Source organism: Vicugna pacos, chromosome 23 (genome assembly GCF_048564905.1).
Source record: "Vicugna pacos chromosome 23, VicPac4, whole genome shotgun sequence".
NCBI lineage: Eukaryota > Metazoa > Chordata > Mammalia > Artiodactyla > Camelidae > Vicugna > Vicugna pacos.
In genome coordinates, this window is record NC_133009.1 from 21,001,592 (window position 1) to 21,016,723 (window position 15,132).

General features: G+C 32.4%; 1 protein-coding gene across 11 annotated transcripts in view; it reads left to right on the forward strand.

Moving 5' to 3' along the window:
- The window catches only part of CDC42BPA (CDC42 binding protein kinase alpha), a 233,565-nt gene that overhangs the window by 138,283 nt on the left and 80,150 nt on the right, over positions 1-15,132 (forward strand). For 9 of the 11 annotated variants that reach the window (XR_012063552.1, XM_031690085.2, XM_015234804.3 and 6 more), the window contains exons 13-15: positions 1,776-2,018; positions 2,274-2,384; positions 14,823-15,070. Coding sequence is in view for 10 of the 11 variants with exons in the window: in XM_031690085.2 (XP_031545945.1) it covers positions 1,776-2,018; positions 2,274-2,384; positions 14,823-15,070 (602 nt within the window). In the remaining variant the exon portion in view is untranslated. The remainder of the gene's footprint in view (positions 1-1,775; positions 2,019-2,273; positions 2,385-14,822; positions 15,071-15,132) is intronic. The other 2 variants (XM_072948636.1, XM_006198820.4) reach the window with 1 other exon arrangement.

Consider the following 15,132-nt stretch of genomic DNA (forward strand, 5'->3'; position numbering starts at 1 on the left):
ATGCTTATCTTTGTTTCCTTTCTTGCTCTTTTTTTTAAATTGTGCAAAATACATATAACATACAGTTTGCTGTCCTAACCATTTTTAAGTGTACAGTTCAGCAGTGTAAAATATATTCACATTGTTGTTAGACCAATCTCCAGAATTCTTTTCATCTCGCAAAATTTTTTTCTTGATTTTTAGTTGAGGTTTTAGTTTGTTTTTTCTTCCCATTTTACTCACTACTCATTCTAGTGGTTTCTAATAGAATTGAATTTTATCATGTGTATTTAACAAAGTCTAGATTTAATATTTTAAACTACTGCTCCCAAACAATTTGAGAACTTTTAGCTCTATTACCTATTCCCAACTACTGTGCTGTTTTGACATTTTATTTATATTGTATTATATTTCAGTTATATCATTTTTGTTTACTGTACAAGTGAGACATTTTAGTAATGCAATCTTATATTCAAGTTTATTTACATTTATATTTGTGTTTGCCAGTTTCTTAGCTCTCCGCTTCTCTTTCATTGGACCTTCCTTCTAAAATCAGTTTTCTTTTTCCTGAAATAAATGTTTTAGAGGTTCCTTTAGTGCAGATCTGATTGTAGTAAGCTCTGTCAATTTTTGTTAGTATGACATTTGTTATTTTTTAAACTCATACTTGAAAAGTAATTTTTCTGGATGTACAATTTTAATTATTTTCTCATCTCTTTTAAAAATACTTTTCCCTGTTACTATTGTTACTTCTTAAATATCTACTCTATCTTTTTCCCCCCCTTTTTGAGGAATAGGTGATTTGGGTTTTTCTTCTCCCTCTGATTTCTTTTTTTAAAATTTTTACTTGTTGTTGTATGTTTTATTTTTTAAAGTTTCAGGATTTGAGTTTCTTTTTATTTTTCTTGCTTCATAAAGGTAGAGCTTTATACATTGGTGGATTCATGTTTTTAATTTTAATATTTACATTTTTTTCATTTCTAAATGTTCTATGAAGTTGTTTTATAAATCTGCCTGGACATTTTTAATAGTCTTTTGTCATTTTCCCATTTTTAGGATTTCCTTTTATTTCTTCAAACATTTCATATATAGCAGTTTTATCAGTATCTGATAATTCTAATATCCAAATACCATTGGGGTTTATTTTTATTGTCTATGTTATTTCCTTATTTATGGTTGTTTGTCCTTTGGGTGTTTGGGAATCTATGGTTGTGAGCTCATATTTGTGTGTTCTTTAAAAAAAACAAAAAACCCCTGGGTTTCGTTAAGGACGAACGTTTACAAAGAACGTTTACATTTCCTTTTGCTGGGAGGCAGGTAGTTCTACTGACCTGAGGCTACCTTGGCGCCTTCTAAGTTTCTCATTTTTATTAGAGTGTAGCTTTTCTCCTCACTTCTTGCCCAAGATTTTGTCTCCACATCAAGTACAGCCCTTGTTTTTATCATTTGTAATCATTCAACGTATTTTTTTTAATCTCACAAGTGTCCATTAAATTTCACAAAATCTTTATTTTGACCATTATATCTTGTATTCCTATACATTTACTTAGAGAAACTAAGGTACCAGAAGGTTAAATGAACTGTTCCTTTGCAGTTAGTATGTTAGCATAAGGAACTGAGAATATGAACAGAGCACCATGCTCTTAGTATCTGTTCATAAGTAGTTCATTTCTTTTTAATTTTGTTCTGAAGTGAATAATTTTGGCTCTTCTTGACTTCATGATAGCTATTTTGATGGCCAAATTGGGTCCCTAGGTTGCAGATTGGTAACTTATATTCTTTTTATAAAACTGTAGGAACTAGTCCAGGCTAGTGAGCGATTAAAAAACCAATCCAAAGAGCTGAAAGACGCACACTGTCAGAGGAAACTGGCCATGCAGGAATTCATGGAGATCAATGAGCGGCTAACAGAATTGCACACCCAAAAACAGAAACTTGCTCGCCATGTCCGAGATAAGGAAGAAGAGGTGGACCTGGTGATGCAAAAAGTTGAAAGCTTAAGGCAAGAACTGCGCAGAACAGAAAGAGCCAAAAAAGAGGTTAGTAGTCAGGCAAATTGTGTAGTGCCCATGGGGTAGTGATTAAAGCTTCTTTTTCAGACTAGTGAAATAATAAATATTTCATTCTTTAATTTTTGGAAAAAAAGTTATTTTTTTAGTTTGGTAATACTGTTTAATATGAATTTCAGCATTTGAGTTATCTTCCTATTGCAAGGTAAATTCCCATGGGGAAAAACATTTTATTAGAAAAACAATTATAATCATGAAATCTGCTTTTTTCATTTTATTTTAAAGCTGGAAGTTCATACAGAAGCTGTAGCTGCTGAAGCATCTAAAGACAGGAAATTGCGTGAACAGAGTGAGCACTATTCTAAGCAACTGGAAAATGAATTAGAGGGACTGAAGGTATCGTTTGACTTCACATTTATGAAGTTGAATTAATTTTCGCCTCTTTATGCTTAGTAGGGCTATTAGTTATTTACTGTTTTTGATATACAGTAGAAACTAGCTATCTTTCAAACATAGTATTCTTAACTCTCATTCTTATCCATAGGAAGCTGTTGTAGACATCCTAATCATTGTGTAAGGAAAGGGAAAGCTATGTTTAGTGGGGAGAAGAAGTCTATCAGGAAAGAGTTAAAATATTTATGAAGGGCTGCATATCTGGACAAGATATTTTGGTAATCTGCGTGGGAGGCATGATTAGGTGTCCAGACCCTCTATCTTTTAAGTAACTTAGGAGAGGCTCAGGGGTACCTTTGCAGATACTTCTGTTAAGTGGGATAATTGGCATGGACTAACACATCTCAGCAGAAGTGCTTAGCAAGGGAAATCCTGTGCCAGCTCTAGACTTGGACAATCTGGTTTTAGTGCTTAGCCTCATCTGTTACTAGCTGTGTAATGCTGGACAAAACATTGGACCAATATTTTCTCATTTGTAAAACCCAATCTCATTGGTTTTATGTAACAAGTATGTAAGCTGATACATCATAAGTGCTTAGAAACTATTAGCTATAATAATAATAATATGATGTCTGTCAAAGTGAGAGAATTAGTATTAAATTGACATTTTATTTCCATAACATTAAATTATAATCTGAGTGTGATATCTGCCATTACTTGACTCTAACCCTTACATATACTGTTTCCTCTGCATTGTCTGCCAGCTCCCACCTCCACCCACTCCTTGCCTAAACATGCCTAGTCTACTATCTTATTCATCCAGCAAATAAAAAAGCCAAGTTGAAAGCCATCTCAGGAAGTCTAAATATATCTTATTCTGTACTGCTATAGAATTTTGTTAATAACTTTACAATAGTTCTTACTGTAATTATATATTCACAAAATGTTTCCCCACCCAAACTATGACCTAGCTTATTGAAAACACAGACTGGTATATTATTAACCTGGCACAAGGCCAAATATTTAATATGTGTTTAAAAAATGTATTATATCAATGAAAGAATGATGCGGTAGAATTGGTCAGAACTTGCTTTTTCTCTGATGATTGAATATTTATGGTTGCAAGTAAGATTTCTCTGCTAGAAATACAAATATAAACTAGATATTACGTCTTATTTTGTTTAGGGGATTGTTTTGTTTTGTTTATTTGATTAATCATGATTGCACGGTTGTAGCTAGCTTTCTGAAGTAGAGGTGTTTCTTCTGTAAATACCTGTGCTTCTAGGGAAGGATTAATGTGTAGAAGGCGTTACATTAGCATCTCAAATAACTTACAGTCAGGGACTGCCTTGTTTCCAGCACTACCTTAGGTGATTTTGGTAATAAACAAGAATCATAAAGTACAAACTGGAAGAAATCTAAGATTATTTGCATTTGAGGAAAGTGAGACACAGAAGAATCAAGGATTTTATAGTCATTATTGATAAAGTGCAGTTTAAACCCAGGTTTTCTAAGTCTAAGTGCCAATCTGTTCACTGGTTTGCCTTCCTTTTTTCTTTTCCATAATAAACACTGTTGCATTGAAAACTTGGAATCACATGTATTTATCTACTGATCAAACACTCATAATCTCTTGTATCACTTACAAATTTGGGATAATAATAAAAATACCCAGTAAATAAGTTAATGCCCTTAAAATGCTTAGTCCATGGCCTGGCACCAAGTAAAGGCTCAATAAGTGTTAGTTTTTATTATTCTCATACTATCATTTCTTTAGGATATTTTCTAGAAGTAGAATTTCTGGATTGAAAGTTATACACATGTCAATTTTGAAGCCTATTTTTGCCCTTTTACAAGGTTGTAGGAATCTTCAATCCATTAAGAATACTTTGCAATAGAATTTAAGAGAAAAAAAGTTCTTGAATAATAGAAAACTTTTAATACCCCACTTCCAATAACAGTTAGAACGTATAGACAAAAGATAAATAAGAATATAGAGGTCTTGAACAACACTATAACCAACTAAAACTAACAGACATGTGTTAAAAAAACAAACAAACAAAAAACCTCCACCCAAAAACAGCAGAATACACGTTCTTCTCGAGCAATTGGCACATTCTCCGGGATAGACTCAGTGTTAGGCCAAAATATATCTCAATAAATGTAAAAAGATTGAAATCACACACAGTTTCTACTTCACCTCAATGAAATGAAGCTAGAAATCAATAACATAATGAAAACTGGAATGTTCAAAAATAAGTGGAAATTAAACAAGACACTCTTTACCAACCGGTGGATCAAAGAAGAAATCACAAGGGGAATTAGAAAGTACTCATAGATTGATCAAATGAAAACACCACATAGGGTGCAGTGGAGGCAGTATGCAGAGGCAGATTTATAGCTGTAAATGCCTATATTAAAAAGGAAGAAAGATCTCAAATCAGTAACCTAAATTTATATCTTAGAACTAGAAAAAGAAGAGCAAAGGAAACAAAGCCAGCAGAAGGAAAGAAATAATAAAGATTAGAGCAGAGTTCAATAAAATGAAAACAGAATAATGATAAAGAGAATTAAACCAAAGTTGATTCTTTGAAATATCAACAAAATTGGCAAACTAGCTAGCCTGAGAGAAAGGAGGGAGGGAGAAAACAAATAACTAACATTAGAAATGAAAGTGGATATTACTACCTTTCATCAGAAAGCCAAAGGAATGTAAGAGAATACTATGAACAACTCTGTGCCAACACAACACAAACTAGAAAGTCTCAACAGACTTATAATAAGCAAAGAGATTGAATCAGTAATAAAAAACCCGCCTGACAAAGAAAAGACCAGGACCAGACGGCTTCACTAGTAAAGTGAACCAAACATTTAAGGAAGAATTAACAATAGTTCCTCTTAAACACTTCCACAGACTACAAAAATAGGGAGCACTCATTCCATAAGGCCAACATTACCCTTATACCAAAGCCATATTAATAGTGTCACAAAAAAAATTACAGACCAGTATTCCTAATGACAGTAGATACATAAATCCTTAACAAAATACTAGCATACTGAATTCAAAACCATATTAAAAGGAATACAAACCATGGCAAGCTGGGTTTTATCCGAAGAATGCAGGAGTGGTTAGATACAAGAAAATAAATCTATGTATTACATCACATTAAAAGAAATGCACTAAGGAACCAAAAAATTCGTAACATACTTAATGTGTATGCATGTAACAACATAGCATCAAAATACATGAAGCAAAAACCAATGGAAGTGCGAAGAAAAATAAGTCAGTCTACTATCCTAGCTGGAAATTTCAACACAACTCTATCAGAAATGGACAGATCGAGCAGGCATAAAGTTAGTAAAGACAGTTGAACTCAACACCATCATCAATCAAATTGATATAAGGACATCTATAGATTACTTCATCAACAACAGCAGAATACACATTTGTCTCAAGCTTACATGTCATCCACCAAGATAGACCACGTTCTGGGCCATAAAATAAACCTTAATAAATCCTTAAGAAATTTAAAAGAACAGGAATCATACTTTGCTCTCAGACCACAATGGAATTAGACTAGATGTCAATAATAAAAAGATAGCTGGAAAATTCCAGAATACTTGGAAGAAAGGTAACGCTCTTCTCAATAACACGTCAAATAAAATGTCTCGTAAGAAACTTGAAAATATTTTGAACTAAATGAAAAAACACAATTTACTAAAATTTGTGGGATGTAGTAAAAGTAGTGCTTAGAGGAAAATTTATAGCACTGAATGCATATATTAGAAAAGAAGAAAGATCTAAAATTAATTGTCTTAGCTTCCACCTTAGGATACTAGAAAAAGAAGTGCAAATTAAATCTTAAGTAAACAGAAGAAAAATAATAAAAATTAGAGCAGAAATCCATTAAGTTGAAAACAGGAAACCAATAGAAAAAAAATCAGTGAAACCAAAGCTTATTCTTTAAAGAGATCAGTGAAATCAATAAGCCTCTAGCCAGGCTAATTAAGGGAAAAAGGGATCCCTTTATCTATTTTTGACAGAAATTACATTAAGTTTTCTAGCATGGAACTGTTCTTACATTCTGGAAATCAGTTGCTCACATAATAGTTGAATTTCAATGTAACAGTAGACTACAAATGTTAACATTTTATTGACAGTTTTTGCTGTTAAAATTTAATATTGAGATGAGTCCTGGAACTAGTAAGCCATTTATAGTTATGAAAAGTTTGCAGGTACAATGTTCATACACAAAAGTTGGTAACTTTCCTACATACCAACAAGGAATAAGTGGAATTTGAAATTTAAAACTCAATACTATTAATATTGCACCCACAAAAATGAAATACTGAGGTATAAATATAATAAAATATACATAAGATCTATATGGGGAAAACTATAAAACTCTGATCAAAGAAATCAAAGAACTAAATAAATGGAGAGATATTCCATGTTCATGGGTAGGAAAACTCAGTATTGTCAAGATGTCAGTTCTTCCTGAACTACAGATTTAACACAATACAAATAAAACTTCAGGCAGTTCTTTTGCGGATATCAACAAAAGTTTATATGGAGAGGCAAAAGACTCAGAATAACCAACACAGTAGTGAAGTAAAAGAACATGGTTAGAAGATTGACTTTAAGACTTAACTATAAAGCTGCAATAATCAAGACAGTATGGTATTGGCAAGAGAACAGACAGATAAATCATCTTTGACAAAAAAGCAAAGGCGTACAGTGAAGCAGAGATGGTCTTTTTAACAAGAGGTGTTAGAACAACTAGACATCACATACAAAAAAAAAATCTAGACATACAACTTACACCCTTCACAAAAATTAAAATGGATCACAGACTTAGATGTAAAACACAAAACTGTAACACTCCTAGGGATAACATGGAGAAGACCTAGATAATCGTTGGCATAGTGATGGCTTTTTACATACAGCACCAAAGGTACAATCCATGAAATAATATGCTAGACCTCATTGAAATTAAAATTTTCTAGTCTATGAATGGTACTGCCAAAAGAATGATAAGACGAGGCACAGACTGCAGGAAAAATATAGACATATCTGATACAAAATGGCTAACCAAATACTCAAAGAATTCTTAAAACTCAGAAACAGATAACCCCAGGGTTTCATGATCAACATACAATAATTAATTGTGTTCCTGTATGTCAGCAAGGAACAGTCCACAGAGGAAATTAAAGCAACTACAGTTACAATAGCATCTAAAATAATGTCTTGGAATAAAATCAACCACGAATGTTGTGCAATGAAAATTATAAAACTATGCTGAAAGGAATTAAAGGATACCTAAAATAATGGAAAGACTTCCCATATTTATGGATAAAAAGACTTGGTATCGTTTAGATGTCAGTTTTACCTAAAGTGATGTACAGATACAACACAATCCCTATTAAAATTCCAACAGCCTTTTTTCCCCTCCAGAAATCCTCACATTCATATGGAATTGCCCCAAATAGCCAGACAGCCTTGAAAAAGAAGGCCAAAGTTAGAAGACCCACATTTCCCAATTTCAAAACTTACTATGAAGTTGCAATAATAAAAATAATATGATACTGGCATACAAATAGAAATATAGACACTGGAATAGAATTAAAAGTCCAGAAATAAACTCATGCATCTATGGCCATGACTGATTTTTGACATAGGTACTAAATCCATTCAGTTGGGAAAGAATAGTTCCTTCAACTCATATGCCAGACACCTGGATTTCTGCATGCTAAAGTTGAATTTGGACCACTTCCTCACACCTTATAAAAATTAACTCAAAATGGAGCAACAGCCTACATATAAAAGCTATAACTATAAAACTCTTGGAAGAAAACCTTGAAGTAAATCTTTATGACCTTGGGTTTGGCAGTAGATTCTTAGATAGGATACAAAAAGCATTAGAAACAAAAGAAAAAATGGATAAATCAGAATTCACCAAAATAAAAACTTACGTGTATTGCATTCAAGGACATTTTTAACCAAATGAAAAGACAGCCTAAAGAATGGAAGAAATTATTTGTAAAGCAAATATCTGATAAGGGTTTGATATCCGGAACTCTTACAACTTAACTACAGAAAGTTAAACTGCCTAATCAAAAAATGGGCAAATAATTCGCATAGACATTTCTCCAAAGAAGAGGCATAAATAGCCAATAAGCACATGAAAAGATATTCAATACCATTAATCATTAGGGAAATGAAGTAAAACCACAAGTTACTTCATAGCTACTAAGATGGCTAAAATTTAAAATAAAAACAAAATAAGTGTTTGCAAGGATATAAAAACAATTTGGTGATTCCTCAATAAAGTAAACATAGATTTACCATATGACCGAGTAATCAAACTCCTTATGTACCCCCAAATAATTGTAAACAGTGACTTCAGACAGACTCTTGTACACTAGTGTCCATTGAAACATTATTAAACTAGCCAGAAAGATAGAAACAACCCAAGTGTCCAACATGAATAAATATTGAAAATATTACACTAAAGTAAGAGAGACTAGACAAAAAAGAGACAAATATTACATAATTCTACTTATATGAAGTATACCTACTATGTGAAATATCTAGAATAGGCAAATTCATTGACGTAGAAAGTGGAATAGACGTTACCAGGGGCTAGGTAGAGGGAGTAATGGTGTGTTATTCCTTAATGGTTACAGAATTTCTCTTTGAGAAGATGAAAAAGTTTTGGAAATTACAGTGGCAGTAGTTGTACAACATTGTGTTTATAATTAATACCACTGAATTGTACACTTAAAATGGCAAATTTTATGTAATTTATGTTTTACTGCTTTTTAAAAATTAATATTATATGCCAAAAACCATTGAATTGTGCACTTTAAGTGGGTGAATAGTATGGTGTGTGAATTATCTCTCAGTAAGGCTGTTTTTTAAAAAAAAACAAAACTTTTCAATTGTTGCAATCATATGCCACAAGAGTTTTTTTTACCCTGTGTATTAGTTTGCTAGGGCTTCTATTACAATTACCACAAAGTGGATGGCTTAAAAAACAGGAATTTATTGTCTCAATTATGGCAGTAGAAATCTTAAATCAGGGTTTTTTCAGGGTTAGCTTCTCATGGTTTGCTAGCAGTATTTAGCGTTTTTTGGTTTGTAGATGTATCAGATGTATCACGCTGTTCTCTGCCTTCATCTTCATATGCTGTTCTCCCTGCATGTGTGATTTTCTGAGTCCAAATACCTTCTGTTTTTAAGGACACAGTCATATCGAATTAGGACCTAACCTAATGATTTCATTTTAAGTTGATTAACTCTGTAATGGCCCTATTTTCCTTTTATTTTTTTCCAGGATTCTTGAAGTATAATTGACAAATAAAAATTGTATGTATTTAAGGTATAAAACCTGATTTTTGGATATATGTGTACATTGTGAAATGTTTACCACAGTCAAGCTAATTAGCATATCTTATCACCTCAAGTTATCTTTTACTTCTCCCTCTTTTTCTTTTTGGCTAAGAACATTTTAGATCCATGCTTCAAATTTCAAGTATACAGTACAGTATTGTTAATGTTGTTACCCTGCTTTACATTAGATCCCTAGAACTTATTCATCCTACATATCTGAAATTTGTGCCCTTTGACCAACATTTTCCCATTTCCCCCACCCCCTCAGCCCTTGGGAACCACTGTTTTACTCTCTGCTTCTAAGATTTTGACTTTCTCAGATTCTGCACATACCAGATCATGCAGTATTTAAGGCCCTATTTTTAAATATGGTCACATTCTGAAGTACTAGTGGTTATTGCTTCAACATATGAATTTTGGAAGAGTACAGTTCAACCCCTAACACATGTTTTTCACTTGAGAGTGTAATATAAGCTTTTTCACTCATTATTACATAACTGTCACAAACATAATTTTAATGATTATAGAAGAATATCCACTTATCCAGTTTCCTACTGTTAAATACAGTTGACCCTCCATATCCACAGGTTCCACATCACAGATATGGAAGCCCCATAGTATTGGGGGGTATTAGGTATTACAGGTAACTTAGAGATGATTTAAAGTATTTGGGAGTAGGTAACATGCAAATACTACACTATTTTATACAAGGGACTTGAGCGTCTGTTGATTTTGGTGATGGGGGTGGACAGAACTAGAACCAAAGACACCAAGGGATGACTGTATTTATTTTTCACTTTTGCAGTATTATAATTACCATGGACATTTTTATGCACTGCCTTTTCAGTATCATTTCCTTAGAACAGATACCTAGAAATGAAATTGTCAGATCATTTTAAAGTACTTGGTAGATGCCACAATCTTTGCAAGTGTGAGAGGCATTTCTTGCTTTATTAGTAGATCATTTATTAATCATGCTTTCTCTTTGTGAATTAGCTCTTTAAGTCATTGCCCATTTAGTTTTGTAATCTTAATGTTTTTCTTATCAATTCATATAAACTCTTTGCATAGTAAAAATTGTACTTTTTCTTATCTTTTCTGCAACTCTTCTACCATTTTATCATTTGCTCTTCAATTTTGGTCTTGTTTCTTTTTCAAATTATAGATGAATTGTTTTTTGTTTTTTTAAAAATTTTTTAAATTGAAGTGTAATCAGTTACAGTGTGTCCATTTCTGGTGTACAGCACAATGTCCTAGTCATACACACATACACACACACATTCGTTTTCATATTCTTTTTCATTAAAGGTTACTAGAAGATATTCAGAAGAAATTTGGTTTTTATATATTTTTATATATAGTGGTTAACATTTGCAAATCTCAAACTCCAAATTTATCCCTTCCCACCCTTTCCCCCGGTAACCATAGATTGTTTACTATATCTGTGAATCTGTTTCTTTTATAGATGAGTTCATTAGTTTCCTCTTTTTTCTTTTTTTTTTAGATTCCACATATGAGTGATATCATATGGTATTTTTCTTTCTCTTTCTTCCTTACTTCACTTAGAATGACGATCTCCAGGTTCATACATGTTGAGGCAAATGGCATTATTTTATTCTTTTTTATGGCTCAGTAGTATTCCATTGTATAAATATACCACAGCTTCTTTATCCATTCATCTGTCGATGGACATTTAGATTGTTTCCATGTCTTGGCTGTTGTAAATAGTGCTGCTATGAACATTGGGGTGCATGTATCTTTTTGAATTAAGGTTCTCTCTAGATACATGCCCAGGAGTGGGATTGCTGGATCATATGATAAGTTTGTTTTTATTTTTTTGAGGAATCTCCATACTGTTTTACATAATGGCTGCACCTTACTACATTCCTACCAACAGTGTAGGAGGTTCCCTTTTCTCCACACCCTCTCCAGCGTTTATTGTTTGTAAACTTTTTAATAATGGCCATTCTGACTGGTGTGAGGTGATACCTTGTTGTAGTTTTGATTTGCATTTCTTTTGATAATTAGAGATTTTTTCATGTGCCTAGTGGCCATTTGTATGTCTTCATTGGAGAATTGCTTGTTTAGGTCTTCTGCCCACTTTTGGATAGGGTTGTTTGTTTTTTGGTTATTAAGTTGTGTGAGCTGTTTATATATTTTGGAAATTATGCCTTTGTCAGTTGCATCATTTACAGATATTTTCTCCCATTCCTTAGGTTGTCACTCTGTTTTGCTTATGGTTTCCTTTGCTGTGCAAAAGCTTGTAAGTTTAATTAGGTCCCATTTGTTACTTTTACTTTTATTTTTCCTCAGTGTTCTGTTGCTTTGAAGCTTGGCTTGTCCTTTTTTCAGAGTTTGCTAAGCTTGTTTTTCTGCTTTCCCTGGATATTTCTACTGGGTTTAAAAATATTTAACTCTAATCCATTTGGCTTTTTTTGTTAAATGATATGATGTGAAAGTCATTTTGTTCTTTAATTGTTAGCTTGTGGTTAATTAATTAATCACTGCTTTCTTCAGTGATTGAAGATATCTCACATGTTGAATTAAATTATTTTGGGTTGGAGATCTATTATGCTGATACTTTATTAAAGATTTATAGTATATTCTAATATCTGAGAAGAATATTCTCCTTTCCCCCTCTTTATTCGTCTTGCTTTTTCAGGATTTTCTTTGGTATTTTTACCAGTTTATTTTTGCCTATGTGCTAGAACATTTGTCTCTATCCCTCACTCCTGTAGTGCCTCCTACATCTAAACAAATTTTAATTAGATTTACAAGGAAGATAATTTAAGAAGCATTGACTACATATACATGCAGTCTTTCCTCTCAAATACTTGGTGTTTTTCTGTATTATCTTCTTTAAATCTTTTATAAAAATTTGTAGTTTTTTCATATAATTCAAATTATTCATTATTGTTATTACTCGTGTGTGTGTATTAGTTGCTGGTGATTTTTGTTTGATCATTTCTACTATTAACAATGAAAATTTTAACCATATCTTCTTGCTTATTCTGCTACCTGGAAGTACTATTTGATTTATATTTATCTCACATTTAGTTGTTTTACTCAACTTTAGCAATTCCAACACTTTTCAGTGGACTCATTTGCATTTTCTAGGTGAACAGTTATATTAAGTGAAAATGATAATGATTTTCATCACTTTTCTTTCTAATATTCATTTCTTGTACTATTTCATATGTTACTTAGACAGAATATCTAAAATCTAACATTAACTAAGAGAGATTAATGGAAGACATCCTTTTTGTTGTTATTGTTCCTGAATTATTGTATATACCTCTGGCGTTTCACTCCTAAGTATTATTTTGCGTGATAGCTTGAAAGTGGATACTTCTTAAGAGAATTACTGTACTCTGTTTTTTAAATTGTGGGACTTGGGATAGATTAGATTTTATCAAATACTTTTGGGCAGGAGTACTTATTGAGATTATCACATGGAGTTATTTTAAGCCAATTTTTGCACATTTATTAATGTTTGCTAATATTAAATTACCTTCACCACCTGCAGTAAAACTGTTCTTTTACAGTAGATTGTTCTTTTCTCTGTATCATTTAATTTTATTTCTCAGCATTATATTTGACTTTTTTATGTCCTTGTCAGTTAGTGACATGTGTCACTTTTTGGACTTTGTGCTTTTGACATGAGAATTTTTTTGTGGTATCTTTGTTAGGTTTTGGTTTCAAGATAATTTTTGCTTGAAACTTATAGTGCATGCTACTGTTATTTCAACAGCCAAACTATACTAAAGAGAACAGCAAACTAAAACTGTTCTTTAGGTGATTAGAAAAATGAAAGAATAGTACATGAATGGAAGAAAGAAAGGTAAGTTGATTAGTGCTGCAGATGTCGATTTAGGCACCATTTTCATGAAGATGCCCGAAAGTAGGAATATGACTGGACATGGCTTTTCCAGTTTCAGCTGAGCTTTGCATACAGGCTGTCTCAGAAACTGCTGGACAATCTGGGTCTTGCATATGGTAGGCACTGAATGAATGGTTAATATTGCAGTGGATATCCCAGGAACATTTCTCAGGCCCACATAAATGCCTTTGGTTTATTAAAAATTATAGACCCCAAATGTGAAGAAGCCAGCATATTTTTCTTTGGACTTTAAATCAACTACTGTTACCAGTTTTCCTGCCCTTAATACTGACTTATAAAAAGGATACACTGTCCTCCAGATCCTGATTCCTTTTTGTCACTTAACATAAGCTCATAGGTTCTTAGGATTTTAAAAGGTTTTTTGTGGCTTACCTGGGAAAATAGCATGTAATGAAATAATAGAAAAATTGCAGAGCTCAGGAAATCTTATAGTCATAACCTCTGTCTGTATGCTTCTGTTTACCTTTAGCCACTACCTGAAAGAACTTTGGATAAAGTCCATTTTCCTTTCTCCCTGATTACTGAGAGTATATTGCAACCTAATTTGTAATCATATGGCTTTCAACGAAATTTCTCCTCCTTAAAATCCTACCTAAATGCAAAGAGATGTATCCTTTTTTTCTAGAATGGATACAAAGATGTTAAGTTAGAGCTTTGTCATTTCTCCCTGGACATTTGCAGAAGACTTCTCCCTTTCCTTTTTGTACATTCTAGCTCTACCATCCCTCCCCCAATTTAATCTTTTAAAAACACGAATGTATGTATAACCTATTATTAGTTCCACATCAGAAACAGGATACAGATAGATTTTTCCCTCACTCCATAAACCAACAATATTATACATATATTAGAAATTTAAGTGTAAAACAAATAATTATATTAGTACCAACAGAAAATACAGATAATATATAATCTTGATGTGAAGAAAACTGAAAAAGATAACAATAATAAGGGAATATACACTCAGAAAAACATTAGCAACCTATGGCAGACAACAGGTTAACAGCCTAAGTAAAGAAACCATTTTTATGTCATAATATACAAAAATAATATTTAGTTATATGACCAGTCCTTTATATTATAGACTTATTATTTGATATTTTATTATTCTTGGAGATGAACTAACCTTTTATTATTACTTCCATAGCAAAAGCAAATTAGTTACTCACCAGGAGTATGCAGTATAGAACATCAGCAAGAGATAACCAAACTAAAGACTGATTTGGAAAAGAAAAGTATCTTTTATGAAGAAGAATTGTCTAAGAGAGAAGGAATACACGCAAATGAAATTAAAAATCTGAAGAAAGAACTGCATGATTCAGAAGGCCAGCAGCTTGCTCTCAACAAAGAAATTATGATTTTGAAAGACAAATTGGAAAAAAACAGGAGGGAGAGGTAAGAATCCAGTTATTTACTACTCTAATAAATATTTACTTAATACTACTAGGTGTCAGGGA